Consider the following 17,069-nt stretch of genomic DNA (forward strand, 5'->3'; position numbering starts at 1 on the left):
GTAACATCCTGTAAGGTTTCACTGATGTGTAACACGCTGTAAGGTTTCACTGCTGTGTAACACGCTGTAAGGTTTCACTGATGTGTAACACGCTGTAAGGTTTCACTGCTGTGTAACATCCTGTAAGGTTTCACTGCTGTGTAACACGCTGTAAGGTTTCACTGATGTGTAACATCCTGTAAGGTTTCACTGCTGTGTAACATCCTGTAAGGTTTCACTGATGTGTAACATCCTGTAAGGTTTCACTGATGTGTAACACGCTGTAAGGTTTCACTGCTGTGTAACACGCTGTAAGGTTTCACTGCTGTGTAACATCCTGTAAGGTTTCACTGATGTGTAACACCCTGTAAGGTTTCACTGCTGTGTAACACGCTGTAAGGTTTCACTGCTGTGTAACACGCTGTAAGGTTTCACTGCTGTGTAACATCCTGTAAGGTTTCACTGATGTGTAACACCCTGTAAGGTTTCACTGCTGTGTAACACCCTGTAAGGTTTCACTGCTGTGTAACACGCTGTAAGGTTTCACTGCTGTGTAACACGCTGTAAGGTTTCACTGCTGTGTAACATCCTGTAAGGTTTCACTGCTGTGTAACATCCTGTAAGGTTTCACTGATGTGTAACACGCTGTAAGGTTTCACTGATGTGTAACACGCTGTAAGGTTTCACTGCTGTGTAACACGCTGTAAGGTTTAACTGATGTGTAACATCCTGTAAGGTTTCACTGCTGTGTAACACGCTGTAAGGTTTCACTGCTGTGTAACACACTGTAAGGTTTCACTGCTGTGTAACATCCTGTAAGGTTTCACTGATGTGTAACACCCTGTAAGGTTTCACTGCTGTGTAACACGCTGTAAGGTTTCACTGATGTGTAACACGCTGTAAGGTTTCACTGCTGTGTAACATCCTGTAAGGTTTCACTGATGTGTAACACGCTGTAAGGTTTCACTGCTGTGTAACACGCTGTAAGGTTTCACTGATGTGTAACACGCTGTAAGGTTTCACTGCTGTGTAACATCCTGTAAGGTTTCACTGCTGTGTAACACGCTGTAAGGTTTCACTGCTGTGTAACATCCTGTAAGGTTTCACTGATGTGTAACACGCTGTAAGGTTTCACTGCTGTGTAACACGCTGTAAGGTTTCACTGATGTGTAACACGCTGTAAGGTTTCACTGCTGTGTAACATCCTGTAAGGTTTCACTGATGTGTAACACGCTGTAAGGTTTCACTGCTGTGTAACACGCTGTAAGGTTTCACTGATGTGTAACACGCTGTAAGGTTTCACTGCTGTGTAACATCCTGTAAGGTTTCACTGCTGTGTAACACGCTGTAAGGTTTCACTGATGTGTAACATCCTGTAAGGTTTCACTGCTGTGTAACATCCTGTAAGGTTTCACTGATGTGTAACATCCTGTAAGGTTTCACTGATGTGTAACACGCTGTAAGGTTTCACTGCTGTGTAACACGCTGTAAGGTTTCACTGCTGTGTAACATCCTGTAAGGTTTCACTGATGTGTAACACCCTGTAAGGTTTCACTGCTGTGTAACACGCTGTAAGGTTTCACTGCTGTGTAACACGCTGTAAGGTTTCACTGCTGTGTAACATCCTGTAAGGTTTCACTGATACTGTAATGGTTTCTCTCTAGCAGTAATGTTTGGGTTATGACTAGAGATAACAGGGTTTGGAATGCTGTTGTTCTTTCTTGTGAGTCTGGAAGAGAGGTTTTTGTGGTCTTTGGTCGGCGAGAGGAGAAGATGGAAGACGTGTGTGGGGAGAGCTGGTAGACCACCGGACGGAGTAGACTGGGAGCAAGGGTCTGAAGGTCAGCGATGCTCAGAGCAGGTCGATGGTTGATGAATGGCCGTATTTGTGAGCTCCAACGTTTACTTTTGACTTCTCTCTTAAAATGGGCCTTTTTAATTTTCTTTACTAACCATATATTCAGATTAAGATTTATAAAGTTCTGTCAGTTAATTGCACATGGTGTACTGTCTGGTATTTTGCGGTGCTGGTTTGTAACCAGGCAACACATCACACAGCATCCACACAAACCAGATTTCTCGGTTTGGCAGGGCCAGAAGTTGTCTTCCCCTAGATGAGCACATGCTGGCTGAGCCTGAGGGTCACACTAGCAATTGAGAAATGAGTGTGCATGGCTATGCCTGTACCTCAGGTTTTACCAGCCTGAACTGAGAAAAAATAAAAATACACAATAATAATAGTAACATATTTATAGAGCACACTTCACACAGAAAGCATAATTCAAAGTGCTTTTCAGTGGGATTAAATGCAAACATGAAACATTAGATAAACAAGTTTTGAGTTAGCAATCTAAAGTGTCAATTGAGTCTACACCCCTTATAGTTTTAGATATTGAATTCCACAGTTCAGGTGAGTAGATAAAAAAATGCTGCCCTCCAATTATCTTTTGAGCATGATAGTTTAAATTTAAAAGATATTACTGAAATATTAAATACATGACACTCATCCCTGTGAATCAATCTCATGTTCTGGGGTCTCCTCCATGGTGATTGTAGGAGTTGACTCTGGGACTGCAGGAAGTGGTTCTTACAGGTCTGGACACCTTTCTTCTCCAAGAATTGACTCTGTTCTCCTCAACTGATTGATGTGACATCTCTAGATAACATCAGATGCAATAGCCACACTGTAGGAGAGTGGTCCAGTTCTGTCCTTAATCTTTCCAAGTACTCACATTTGATCATCTCTGTAGTGCCTCACCAGGACTGCTTGTCCAGGAGTGAAACATTGAACCTCCTTGATTGAGGACCCCTTTATTTGTCTCAGCTGTTTGTCCTGCATACTCCTTCTGCAATTGGGTTTGAGGAGATCCAAGAGTCAGTGTAAGGGATGGCCCAGGAATGGCAGAGCTGGTGAGTTGTTGCTTGTGGAATGTGCAGCATTGTGATGTGCAAAGAGGAAGTTGATGAGCTTCTGATTCAGTGTAATGTGTTCTGCTAACATTGTTCAGTCTCTGGACAAACCTTTCCACCAAGCTATTTGTAGTTGGATGGTAGAGTGCAGATGTAATATGGCTTATTCCATTCATTTTCTGGAATGCCTGAAACCGTTCTGAAACAAACTGTGGTCCATTGTCACTGTGTTTGGAACACTACTCTTCAGAAGAGCACAAATCACATCAATACATCAACAGTGTGCAAGGCTGTAATGGAGACTATTGGGAAAACTTCTGCACACTTTGTAGTTACATCCACTACTACCAAGTAATTTGTGTCCATGAATAGTCTGGCAAAATCCACATGAATCTAATGCTAGAGCAACGCAGGTCATTCCCAGGGATGGAGAGGCACTGCTCTTGTCAGCTTCTGGACATGATGGGATCGCGATCAGTGCAAGGCAGGCTATTCCCAGCCAGCTGACAGCTTTGAGCCAACGCTTTCAGTTTGACCCACCTAGATGCCTGGCATGTAGCTCCTCCAACACTTTAGCTCTCAGCTTGGATAGCACAACTCTCAAACACCACATAGCACAACCTCCGTCAAAGGCAGGTTCAGCCCAGTGCTGGTAAAAATGGGGGAACTTGGACTTCTGCTGCACATTCCAACAATTTTGGGCTGCCATGCAGACCCAAGACAGTATGGGGCCTTTTCTGGTTTCCCTTTGGATCATCCCTGCCATAATCTCCGTCTCCCTACTTTTGACCTGCATTAGGGAGAATATGTCAAGAGAAGTGTCCTCTTCTGCAATTTTTTCAGGTACTTCCTTTTTCAATGACAAATGGGACAATCTATCAGCACTTCCATGATTAGTTGTCCTCTTGAATTCAGTCTTGTAATTGTGTCCTCTAAGAAACAGAGCCCATCTCTGCATTCGTGCTGCTGTTGTTCGCGGAGCACCCTTTTGTGGATTGAAAATGGGCACTAGGGTTGATAATCAGTAATGAGGGTAAACTCTCTCCCATACAACTACTGGTTGAAAAGTTTTACACCTCATACCAGACTTAAGGCCTCTCTGTTAGTCTGTGTGTGATGCAAGGGATATGAGGCATTCACTTCCATCTTTCATAATATGTGAGATTACTGCATCTATGCCATAAAGCAAAGCGTCAGAGGGAAGCCTCACTGGATGATATGGATCATAATATGTAAGTATAGTGTCCGATATCTTATTTCCTTTGCCTTTTGGAAAGCCACCTCACACTGCTTTGTCCATTGTCATTTCTTCTCCATCTGTAGTAATGAGTTCAAGCAGGAGCAAGATTTGGCAGGAACCTGTTACAGTAATTGGCAAATCCTGAAGAGGACTGTGCCACTTTGTCCTTGGGGCATCCACCACTGCTTGAATTTCCTCAGCACACTTGTGTAAATCTTGTGTGTCAATAGTGTGACCACAGTAACTGATGCTTGGTTTAAAGAATTCACACTTATTGCATTGTGCTCGGAGCCCATAGCTTTCTGCCAGAGTGCAGGTGCAGATGCTGTTCTAAAAATAAGCCAATTATAGTGATAAAGCTTTTTGTGAGTGTTTATGGTGAGAAACACTTTGGACTCTTCTTCCATCTCTCTTTGCAAGTAGGCCTCATGTATACCCACTACGCTAAAGTGTTCCCCTCCAGAAAAGTTTGCAAAGCTATCCTCTATCTGGACAGAGGGTATTGATCTACCTTCAATACTGGGTTGATGGTGACCTTAAAATCACCTCAGATCCTGTCAGACCCATCCTTCTTGGCTACTGGGTCCACTGGAGTTGCTCATGGCTCCACTCAATCTTGGAAAGAATTCCTTCAGCCTCCATACGATTTAGCTCACCGTCTACTTTATCACAGATGGTATAAGAAACTGAACATGCTTTGTCAAACTTGGGTATAGCATTTTAGTTAGTTTAACACAATTTTATCCTTGAAAATGCATGTTTGAGTTTTCTAATGCCATCCCTGAACACTGCAGTGGCATCATCCAGTACCCTTCTTAATTCACTTTTAGTTGACTCTATTGCAGGCGATGTGTCATGCATATGGTAGATGGGTATCCAATCAAGTTGTAGTTGTCTCAGTTAATCACAGCCCCATAATGTTGCTTTCCTGTTTTTGCTGCTCAATTTATTCAATATATATCATCCAGTTATCTCTTGAGCAATCGAATGTTTCTATCATTACAGTGTAGCCAGCCATTTCTGCTTTTTAAAAATTTATTATCATCAGCCAGTGCTCACTCTTTATGAACCTGTGGCCGTACTTGTTGCTTGTTAACTTCATCTGTTTTCTGCCTTTTTTTTTAACTGGAACATCTCTCTCCTCATTGGATGAAAAATGCACCGCACTTTTTAAACAAGTATCTCTCTTCTCTTCCTTTTTGTTTAGTTAGACACTCATGTATGGTGTGGTGACATAATGATGTATGGCATTCTCATACTTCTTACATATAACCCATAATGTATTATATAGACAAAGATTACTTTATTAATCATATATTTACAATTATACTCAAATATTACTTAAATATTAAACACTTTACACAAACCACACTACTGTGTAGAGTACACTCAAAGCTGATGCTTCCAGTACAGTCCATTACATTCCTAAATTAATTAATAACACTGTTGCCACTCATTTGGCCCCCTGGGGTGGCATCTTCGTATAATAATTGAGGGGCTTCCTCCCCCAGCCCTTCTCCAGTACCAGAAGAACTCCGCACTGTTGTCTTTCCTCACCAAGCTTTGTGGTGGCTGCACCAACCTTCAGTGCATTCCACTGGAGTGCATTCCAACCTTCAGTGCATTCCACTGGAGTGCATTCCAACCTTCAGTGCATTCCACTGGAGTGCATTCCAACCTTCAGTGCATTCCACTGGAGTGCATTCCAACCTTCAGTGCATTCCACTGGAGTGCATTCCAACCTTCAGTGCATACCACTGGAGTGCATTCCAACCTTCAGTGCATTCCACTGGAGTGCATTCCAACCTTCAGTGCATTCCACTGGAGTGCATTCCAACCTTCAGTGCATTCCACTGGAGTGCATTCCAACCTTCAGTGCATACCAGCAGCCTGGAATGTGACAATTGGCATCGTTCCCCCATGAAGATCTCAATGCACTGGCAGACCAAAGGGTATTTCTCACTGAGTTTATGATAAGACCATAAGACACAGGAGCAGAATTAAGCTATTCCATCATGGTTGATATCGGATCCCACTCAACACCATCCATCTGCCTTCTTGCCTTATCTTTTGATGCCCTGACTGATAAGGAAACTATCAACTTTCACTTTAAGTACACATACAGACTTGGCCTCTACCCCGTCTGTGGCAGTGCATTCCACAGATTCACTACTCTGGCTAAAAGAAATCCTCCTTACCATTGTTCTAAAATGATCACCCCTCAAATTTGAGGCTGTTCCCTCTAGTTCTGGATTCCTCCATCATAGGAAACATCCTCTCCACATCCATCCTATCTGGTCCTTTCAACATTCGGTATGCTCCAATGAAATCTCCCTGCATTCTTCTAAATTCCAGTGAGTACAGGCCTAAAGCTGCCAAACACTTCTCATATGTTAACCCCTTCATTTTCAGAATCATCCTCATGAGCCTCCTCTGGATTCTCTTCAATGACAGCACATCCTTTCTGAGATATGGGGCCCAAAACTGTTGACAATAGTCGATGTGGCCTGATTAGTGTCTTATAAAACCTCAGCATTATCTCCTTGTTTTTATGTTCTATTCCCCTTGAAAGAAATGCCAGAATAGCATTTGCCTTCTTTACCACAGACTCAAACTGTTATTTAACCTTCTAGGAGTCTTGCATGATGACTCCTAAGTCCTTCTGCACCTCTGATGTTTGACTTACCTCCCCATTTAGATAATAGTCTGCATTATTGTTCCTTTTACCAAAATGCATTATTATACATTTCTCAACTCTATATCCACCTGCCACTTTCGTGCCCATTCTTCCTATTTGTCTAAGTCCTTCTGCAATTGCATTGCTTCCTCAGCACTACTTACCCTTCCACCTGTCTTTGTATCATCCACAAACTTTGCCACAAAGCCACCAATTCCATTCTCTAAATCACTGACAAACACCTCACACCTGATGACCAGTTATCAAGAGGGAGTACCCACCCCACAGACCCCATTTCTGTTTTCTTACCCAATCTGCTCCAGTCAAATATTATTTTTATGCCTTGGGCTCTTCAAACCAGATAGAAGAATGGTTTTCTTTCCAAGATAGAGGAATTAAACTAGCAAACAACTTGTGAGTAACTAATGGTCTTTTCAAATAGCCTTTGGCCAGAGTTATCCAGTGGGTGGGTGGCATGCCACACAAGGCTCTCAATGACAGCGACTTCACCAATTTAAAGACCACTGGAAGTGTGTAGACAGTTAAAAATGAAACATTTGGCCACCAAATGGAGAAAATTCCACCATTATTCCTTCAGATTATCAACCAAAACTACGTTTGTAAATGATTGCTAGAGAGAATCTGTTGAAATTCATCCCAAATTTTATTAATTGATTATTTTAATCTTATATTTACATTTTCACTATAAGCAGCGTTATTGTGAATTAATCTTTTACATTACCTTTGTACACCAAACCTTGGGCAACAAGCATACTTCCAAGAGATAGTGGCAGAGCTGTAAAGTAAAAAATTCACAGATAAACAGCATTCTATCAAATAGTTAATTGCCAAACAAGCATCTGCACAATTGTATACAAAAGTATTGTTTGTGGCACAAAGGTTACAGTGGCAGAAGAAGTCAAAATCCATTATTTCTTTTAAACTTGTTGGCCAGAAAGAATTACAGTTTACATGTCAGTGAATTCAAATGAATCAAGGACAGTGGAAGCAGATAAGCTAATTCCCTTTGTTCTTATCAAGAGGTATAAGATATGGAGTCTGCCATTTTATGAAGAGAATCTGTGTTCTCCATTTTGTGAGCTTAAGTTGCTTGGCTCGATCAATGTTTTAAAGTAAACATAATGATGCTCCTGGTAATGTGCTGAACTGGAGATAATTTCCAAATAAGAAGTTATTATATCAAAGAACATCTCACAAATATTGCTTGCGGGACTGTGACTGTATCTGTCCTGCGTGATTCAAATTGGTTGCTGATTGAGAACAAAGAGCCATTTATTAGTGATTGTCACTTGCTGGGAATAGGGCAATAAACGGAAGCTGTGTTAGAGCAGAGCCAATAAAAAGGTGTTAAAGGTGAGACACATGACCTATTGCCAATGACACTGGAATGTGACATTTGAGTTGCTAAGGAACAAGTATAAAGGCAGACCTTCAAGTGTGCTGGTTGTGATGACTGTATAGGAGTGTTACCATTGTGGGTGTGAGGTGCCCTAGGGACATAGAGATATGAAACGTGACTACGAGGAACACGCGGTCAGCAGTAAAGATATAACTGGTGTTACCTTTTCTCTTTTCTGTTCATGAAAGTTCAGGAAAACATAATAGATCTGCACACAGGTATTTGGTAATGCAGGTTCACGTGTTCTACCGTTGAGACAATAAGAGTACTTGTTAGTAATTACAGATTCTCTCTGTGCCTCCATGATCATTATATCAAGGGGCAATTCTTTAAACAGAATTGGCTTCCCTGTTGTGGGCTTGAGGTTAAATCTCCTGTTTTGTCAGAAGGAGACTCAAGCAGGAGCAGGTGGGTGAGGAACAGAGAGATCTGGGGCTGGGTAGTTAGTACAGACCTGAGATAAAGAATTCAGTTTTAAAGAATTCAATTCTGTTTTGATTGGAGGGCACTCCTCCAGAAGTAATAATTGGCATCCGTCAGTCTCAAGAGACCATGGATTTACGCCTTGGAATGTTTCCAGGGCGCAGGCCTGGGCAGGGTTGTATGGGAGACCGGCAGTTGCCCATGATATTCACACCACTGATATTGTCCAAGGGAAGGGCAATACACATCGGTGCCAATACAGCTTGGCACGGTGTCGTCACAGAGCAATGTGTGGTTAAGTGCCTTGCTCAATGACACAACATGCTGCTTTAGCTGAGGCTCGAACCAGTGACCTTCAGATCACTACACCAACACCTTAACCACTTGATAAAACACGAAATGCTGGCAGAACTCAGCAGGCCAGACAGCATCTATGGGAGGAGGTAATTACGACGTTTCGGGCCAAAACCCTTCATCAGGAGTGAAGTAACATGGGATGGTCGAGGGGGGATAAGAAGTGGGGGGAGGGATGAAGTAGAGAGCTGGGAAGTGATAGGCTGGAGGGAAATGGGCTAGGGGGAAGGTGGAGAATTATGGGAAATAAAAGAGAAAGAAAGGTAGGGCTGGGGGGAGAGATTATAGTGAGGGGAGAAAAGAGAGAGAAAGAGAACCAGACTAAAATAATAGATAGAGATGGGGGTAAGGGTGGGGGGCAGGGGTATCAACGGAGGTCAGTGAGTTGGATGTTCATGCCAGCAGGTAGGAGGCTACCTAGGCGGGAGATAAGGTATTGCTCCATCAACCTGCGTGTGGTCCCATCTTGACGGTAGGGGAGGCCATGGACAGACATATTGGAGTGGGAGTGGTCTGTGGAATTGAAGTGTGTGGCCACAGGGAGATCCCGCCACTGCTGGAGGACTGAGCGCCGGTGTTCGGCGAAACTGTCTCCCAGTCTGCGATGGGTCTCCCCAATGTATAAATGGCCACATCGGGAGCACCGGATACAGGATATCACCCCAGTTGACTCGCAGGTGAAGTGGTGCCTCACCTGAAAGGACTGTCTGGGGCCTGAGATGGTGGTGAGGGAAGAGGTGTGAGGGTAGGTGTAGCACTTCTTCCGTTTGCAGGGATGAGTGTACCGAATATAGTATATCACCCCGGTTGACTCGCAGGTGAAGTGGTGCCTCACCTGCATCAATACCTTATCTCCCGCCTAGGTAGCCTCCTTCCTGCCAGCATGAACATCCAACTCACTGTTGATACCCCTGCACCCCCCTTACCCCATCCCTATCTATTATTTTAGTCTGGTTCTCTTTCTCTCTCTTTCCCCCCCTCACTATAATCTCCCCCCCAGCCCTACCTTTCTCTTTTATTTCCCATAATTCTCCACCTTCCCCCTAGCCCATTTCCCTTCAGCCTATCACTTCCCAGCTCTCTACTTTATCCCTCCCCACACTTCTTATCCCCCCTCGACCATCCCAGGTTACTTCACTCCTGATGAAGGGTTTCGGCCCGAAATGTCATTATTACCTCCTCCCATAGATGCTGTCTGGCCTGCTGAGTTCTGCCAGCATTTCGTGTTTTTTTTATTTATTTCCAGCATCTGCAGATTCACTCGTGTGACCTTAACCACTTGGCTATGCGCCAACAATCCAGAATTACATATTGGGGAAATGGCCACAATATTGGGAGTATGCTGGGAACATCAGCAGTGAAGGCGGAAAAGCTCTTTTAAAAATTGCCTAAGGGGAATTGTCAGACAAGGAATTTAAGCAGCTACTGAAGCCAGTAGCAGTGACCTGCCTCAATGAGGATTTAAACAGATGCTGGCAAAAAGCTGATGCCGAATGCGATAGGTTACAACAGGTAAACCTGGAATCCCGGCAAAAAGCAGAAGCTGAGTTATATAGATTACAGCAGGAAATACCGGAATATTGGCAAGAAATGAAAGTTGAGCAGGATAGATAGATTAGAACACTTGAGAAAGAAATCAGCAAGGCTAAAAGCAGGTATGAAGTTGCTTGAGCAGACAAGGTGAAGGAGAATCCTGAAGGATTCTACAGGTACGTTAAGAGCAAAAGGATTGCTAGGGACAACATTGGTCCTCTGGAAGACCAGAATGGTAATCCATGTGTGGAGCCAAAATAGACGGGGGAGATCTTAAATACGTTCTTTGCATCTGTAGTCGGGAGACTGATACAGAGTCTATAGAAATGAAACCAAGTGATATCAACTTCACGGACCTTGTATAGAATATAGAGGAGTAGCTATTTGCTACCCTGAGGCAGATCATGGTGGATAAATCGCCAGGGCCTGACAAGGTGTTCCCTTGAACCCTAGGGGAGACAAGTGCAGAAATTGCCAGGGCCCTAACATAGATACATAAGCCATCCTTAGTGAAAGGAGACATACCAAAGGATTGGATGATACCCAATGTTGTTCCACTGTTTAAAAAAGGCTCTAAACAGAATCCAGGAAATTATAGGCCAGTGAGTCTGAAACCAGATGTGGAAAAGTTATTGGAAGGTATTTAAGATCTAAGGGGACTGGATATATAAGTATTCGGATAGAAATGGACTGATCAAGGATAGCCAGCATGGCTTTGTGTGTGGCAGGTCATGTCTAACCAATCTTATAGAGTTTTTCAATGAAGTTAGCAGGAAAGTGGATGAAGGCAAGGCAGTGGGTGCTGTCTACATGGACTTTAGTAAGGTATTTGACCATGTACACATGGGAGGCTATTCAAGAAGGTTCAATTGCTCACATTCAGGATGAGGAAGTAAATTGGGCCAGCCAGTGGCGTAGTGGCATCAGCACTGGGCATCAAGACAGAGGGTTCTGAGTTCGAATCCAGCTGGGTTCCAACCTGGGCAGCAGCATTGTCTGCACGGAAGAAAGGCCTGACATTCTACTTCTGTATCTTGCTATGAAAATTGTATGGACAGCTATGTTATCCATGGTGTCGTCATGAGTCGATGACAACTTGATGCACTCAGCAACAACAGCAGTAAATTGGATTAGTCATTGGCTTTATGGGAGAAGCCAGAGAGTGCGCATAGACCATTGCCTCTCTGACCAGAGACCTGTAACTAGCACGGTGTGCCTCGGGGATCAGTGCTGAGTCCTTTGATGTTTGTCATCTATATCAATGATCTGTATGATGGGGTTAACTGGATTAGCAAATTTGTGGATGACACCAAGACTGTGGGTGTAGTGGACAGTGGGAAGACAATCATGGCTTTAAGAGGTATCCACGTCAGCTGGAGAAATGGGCTGAAAAATAGCAAATGGAATTTAGTGCAGACAAGTGCAAGGTTTTGCAATTCAGTAGGGTCAACCAGGGTAGGTCTTACGTAGTGAATGGTAGGGCACTGAGGAGTGTGGTAGAACAAAGGGTACTGGGAGTACAGGTCCATAATTTGTTGAAAGTGGCATCACAGGTTGATAAGGTTGAAAAGAAAGCTTTTGGCACTTTGGTCTTTATAAATCAAAGTATTGAATACAGAAGATGAGATGTTATGTTGAAGTTGTATAAGACATTGGAGAGGTCTAATTTGGAGTATTGTGTGCAGTTTTGGTCACCTACCTACAGTAATGATGTAAACAAGGTTGAAAGAGTACAGAGAAAATTTACAAGGTTGTTGCCAGGTCTGGAGGACCTGAGTTATAAGGAAAAATTCAATAGGTTAGGACTGTATCCTTTAGAACATAGAAGATTGAGAGGAGATTTGATAGAGGTATACAAAATTATGAGGGGTATAGATAGGGTAAATGCAAGCAGGCTTTTACCACTAAAGTTGGGTGGGACTACAATCAGAGGTCATACCTTAAGGGTGAAAGGTGAGAAGTTTAAGGAGAACATGAGGGAAACCTTCTTCACTCAGAAGGTTAAGAGTGTGGAATGATCTGCCAGATGAAGCAGTGAATGTGAGCTTAATTTCATCATTTAAGAGAAATTTAGACAGGTACATTGAAAGTAGGGATTGGAGGGGGCTATGGTCGCATTGCAGGCTGTTGGGTGTAGACAGTTTAAATGTTTTTTCAGTATGGACTAGATAGGCTGATGGGCCTGTTTCTGTGCTGTACTTCTCTATGACTCTCTATGACAAAAGACTCCAAGAGGAGGTAGGAACCCCTGAAGAAAAAGTTATTGATTTGCAGGGACAGAGAAGTACAGATCTGGTGCATATGAACTGATTTCTGCTGAAGTGTGAGGAAATGGTTAAAGAAAGATGTAAACAGAAGGAAGAAGCCAATTCAGCTAAGAACAAGTTGGAGGAGTTAAAGAAATAATACAGTGATTTAAAAGCAGCAATGAATGAGATACATAAATCAGTACATGAGAAGAAATGTAACACTAGCAATAAAACACAGTGTTTAAAGCAGAAAGATACAAAAGCTGCAGGACACACTTGCTGCACAGAGAGGAATAATGCGTGCTTTTGGATCTGAAAGAGGGAGAAGTATGAATATGAAGATATGGATTGGCATGATTTAGCAAATTAGGTGACCAGATATGATCTTGATGAGGAGATTATACCTGAAGAACCTCTGCTGACATATAACCAAAAGGAGCCTGTGCTACCGATGGCACGATTGAACGCTTTTCATGGTGGTAATTAACTGTTTATTTTAAATTTTGCAGTTACTTGCAGAAGGTTCTAAAGGAAGAATTGTGCAAGCATGGATTTTTGTTCATCTTGTCTGTGCTTTTGGCTTTTGTTTCTTTATTTGTATTCCATGGAATTGAGTTTAGAGAAACTCAGATTTCACACAGGCCAAGTGTAATCTGGGTTGAGAATGACATTTGTGCAACTCTATTCTAGAAATGAGATGGCCACATTTCCAAGGGAAATGGGCCTTCATGAAAGTTGGTCTTTAGTGGACAATTAAATTTGAAATTTAAATTTAATATTTTGGGAAGATTGGAACATTTGGGGAGCAATGCTAGAAGTTGCTTTTACTGACAAAGCTGCTTTCTTTTACAGAATATAAAAGATGTTACTCAGGACTCTTAATATATTGATTTCCTTTGGAAAATAGTTTTTAAGCAACCAGTGTTTTGTTATGTAAAGTGTAAATGGAAGTTCATTTTATATATTGGAGTGGTCCAAACTACATTTCAGCATTTATCTGGCCACTGCTGGATGTTTGATTTAAAATGTCTTTGTCAGTCAGCTTTAGCACTGCAGACTTGAGATGCAGCTGTAAAGGGTATTAAAGTTTCTACCTTCCTTGCAAATAATCTTTATTGTACTGGAGAACTGCATGGGTGTCAAGATATGATAGCAAATAATCCCAAGGGACCATTTGGATCAAAATAATAAGGGTTGGTTGAAGGGGATTAGAAAGCAAAACCAAGTACAAAGACATAAACAAAAGAAAAAAAACATTATTTAAGAATTTTTATAGATAGCTCCTCATCAGTAGAGATGGGTGAGAGGAAAGCTGGGTGTGAATGTTTTCTGCCTGGGATCAGTCATACATTCTGATAGTATGTACGCTGTAATAACCTTACAGATCATTTGTTTCTGTGAAAGGCAAGAGGGTTTGTTTCAACTGACAAGAAGTCCCTCCAATATGCTGCTGTTATGGTGTATATTTGAAGAAGCAAAGGGGAAAGAATATGGAGTCATAAAGGTGAAAGCTCAGTTTAACTTATCCCCTGAGGGGAAGAAGAAGGTTGCAGGTTGGTGAGAGGGCAAGACAGAAGGAGCAATAGGTTAAAGTTATGGATTTAACCGAAGAGCAGAAGAAGGACGGAGCATTAAAGAGAAATGTAAGGAAAGCAACCCCCTGACATACCAGATCTGTGGAAGGGCCTTGAACTAATTTGCAGATAGGTTATGTTGGATCTTTGCTACCCACCCCAGGAGTGTACAAATCAATGTTGGTAGATACTTTCACCAAGTGGGTGGAAGCTTTCCTGATTAAGACAAACTCGACCAAACTGACTGCAAAAATCTTATTGGAAAGGGTCTTCACTCACTGGGGATTACCTCTGAATATAGAATCAGATGAAGGCACGCATTTTACAGCCCAGATAATGTGAGGTATCAGGACACTTTTAGGGATCAGGCAGAGATTTCATATACCACTGTCTAGAGAAATTGTGGAATTGAATGTTAAAAGTATAATTGGCATTAATGTGGAACAATGTACCAGGTAGGTTTGCCTTATGTACTGATGATAATAAGGAATACAGTGGCATCATCGAAGGGTTACACCCCTTATAAACTCATGACTGGTTGAGAGGGTTGGAGGAGTAGTGAGGATTAGACTTGTCAGAACATGCAATAGATGGGATTGTGTCAGAAAAGTGGATACAATATTTGGTAGAGATAGTGAAAGAGGCCAATCATGTGGCAGCCCATCAACAAGGAAAGAAAAGGTAACAGAGTAAAGCCTATTTCGACTCAAAAGTCAGTGTCATAAAATTAAGTCCAAGACAAAGTGATGATTAGAATACACTAACCCACCTCATTTTTAAATCCAAGGTTTGCAGGGCCCTACAAAACTATAGACAAAGCAAGTCCATCAGTATACAGGGAACTGATTTCTCCAGATAAAAGTGGATGGTACCACAACACCTAGTTGAAATTGATGGGGGAAGAACAGGAATGTTATCACAATGGGCATATAACAATTGACATGCATAATAGTCCCAATTGTGGAGATTTGACAATCGATGTGCATGGTAATCCTGATTTGGAAGATTTGGGGTTGGAACACCTGTTCCAAGTAGAAGGTGACACTAACCAACAGAGTACAAGGTAACTGTGATTATGGTAAAGGAAGGTTTTATGTCAGTGCTCTATTTCATATTCCCCAACATTGAAATAATTTAACCTACTCTTTGAAGAGTTCACAATGTGAGCAAATATTATGAGAAGACTTGGATATTCTTAAGTAACACATGCTATTGTTGCAAATGGTAGTGGGAAAGGGGTAGATTTATCAAGATGTCATCAAAGGGAAGATCACTGGGTTTGTTCAGAACAGTTAATATGACAGAAACTTCTGAATTGTGGTTTCAGTACTTATGAGAATTGTCCATTATCGATTCTGCTTGTAAATAATGATTCTTTTCTCACAATATGCAATGATGGGACAGACATATTATATAGCAACAACAACAATAAGTTATGTCAAGGGAAAGAAGTTGTATCCTTTGGAAAGTTGTAATGTTGCAGTTGGGAGTGTGACTTTAGATTTGATTTTTGGAGAACAAACTTTGTCTCAGCCCACAATAAATGCAGGAACGAAGGAGAACCTTTCAATCCAACGAAATGATATGGATATATATTTGTGGGACTCTGTTGTTACTGAATTGCCACTGATTCCTCATTTGACTGTAGACTGGACAGGAGTAGTGAAGGAGGCAAAGGAGGCAATTCATCAATGGACTGACCATACAGAGTAATTAAGACATGCTGATAAAGCAAATGAAACTGTGAGTGACTCAGACTCTTGGAATAAGTTTTGGAATTAGGAATCAAAGTTCAAATACATCCATGGGTGAGGATAGTTTTGTTGTGCCTGTACTCAACTACATATCGATTAAATAAAAGCACACCACCACACACTGCTCCAGGCGAGACTCTTCATCTTGACTGTATCCTGGTGTCCTTCATGCAGATTCTCTAACACTCTGGTGTGCAGATTAGAAAAATCACAACACAAGATCTGCACATCAGCGTTCCTTGACATATTGACAGTTAATCTTGTGTTGCTGAGAACTCTGGAAGCTTATGGTTACTGTAAGCTGGCCATTCGTGCATGGTGATTTCAGAGACTTTTGACAATGTCTGGTCAATCCTTGCTTCCCCTTGTATTTCTGAATTTGTTACCAGCAACTGGTCTATCAATGTGGTGTGGAATACTTCAGCTGGGTCACAGTATGAAAACTTCTCTTCTTCAGCTGCCAGTAGTGGAAGACGTGACAAGCCATCAGCATTGCTGTGTTGTCTGGTACCCTTGAGCTTTCTGTCATAAGAGTGGGCTGCTAGGAATAGCACCCAACATTGTAACTGGGTAGCAGACATGACTGGAATTCCCTTCCTGGGGTTGAAATTGGACACAAGGGGCAGGTGATCTGTCACTCGTGTAAACTTCTGTCCGTAAAGATAGTGGTGAAACTTCTTTACTTCCCATACTAGACTAAGGGTCTCTCAATTGATCTGTGTGTGATTTCATTCTGTGTTTGTCAGTGATCTTGAAGCAAACACAATCGGGCATTCAGATCCATCTTTCATAATGTGTGACAAAACAGCTCCAATGCGATAAGAGGATCCATTGCATGCTAGTCTGATGGGCAGAGATGGGTCATAATGGGTGAGCAGTTCATCTGACGTTATTAGTCCCTTTGTTTCCTTGAATGTTTTTTCACATCTTTCTAGCCATCCCCACTTTGCTCCCGT

The 17,069-nt window shown here is 42.1% G+C and overlaps 1 protein-coding gene across 7 annotated transcripts in view; it reads right to left on the reverse strand.

Annotated features, from left to right (window-relative positions):
- ociad2 (OCIA domain containing 2) overlaps positions 1-17,069 on the reverse strand; it is a 160,743-nt gene that overhangs the window by 16,137 nt on the left and 127,537 nt on the right. For all 7 annotated transcript variants that reach the window (XM_059989181.1, XM_059989176.1, XM_059989178.1 and 4 more), the window contains one exon: positions 7,549-7,602. In XM_059989181.1, the coding sequence (XP_059845164.1) occupies positions 7,549-7,602 (54 nt within the window). The remainder of the gene's footprint in view (positions 1-7,548; positions 7,603-17,069) is intronic.

This window comes from Hypanus sabinus, chromosome 14 (genome assembly GCF_030144855.1).
Source record: "Hypanus sabinus isolate sHypSab1 chromosome 14, sHypSab1.hap1, whole genome shotgun sequence".
Lineage (NCBI taxonomy): Eukaryota > Metazoa > Chordata > Chondrichthyes > Myliobatiformes > Dasyatidae > Hypanus > Hypanus sabinus.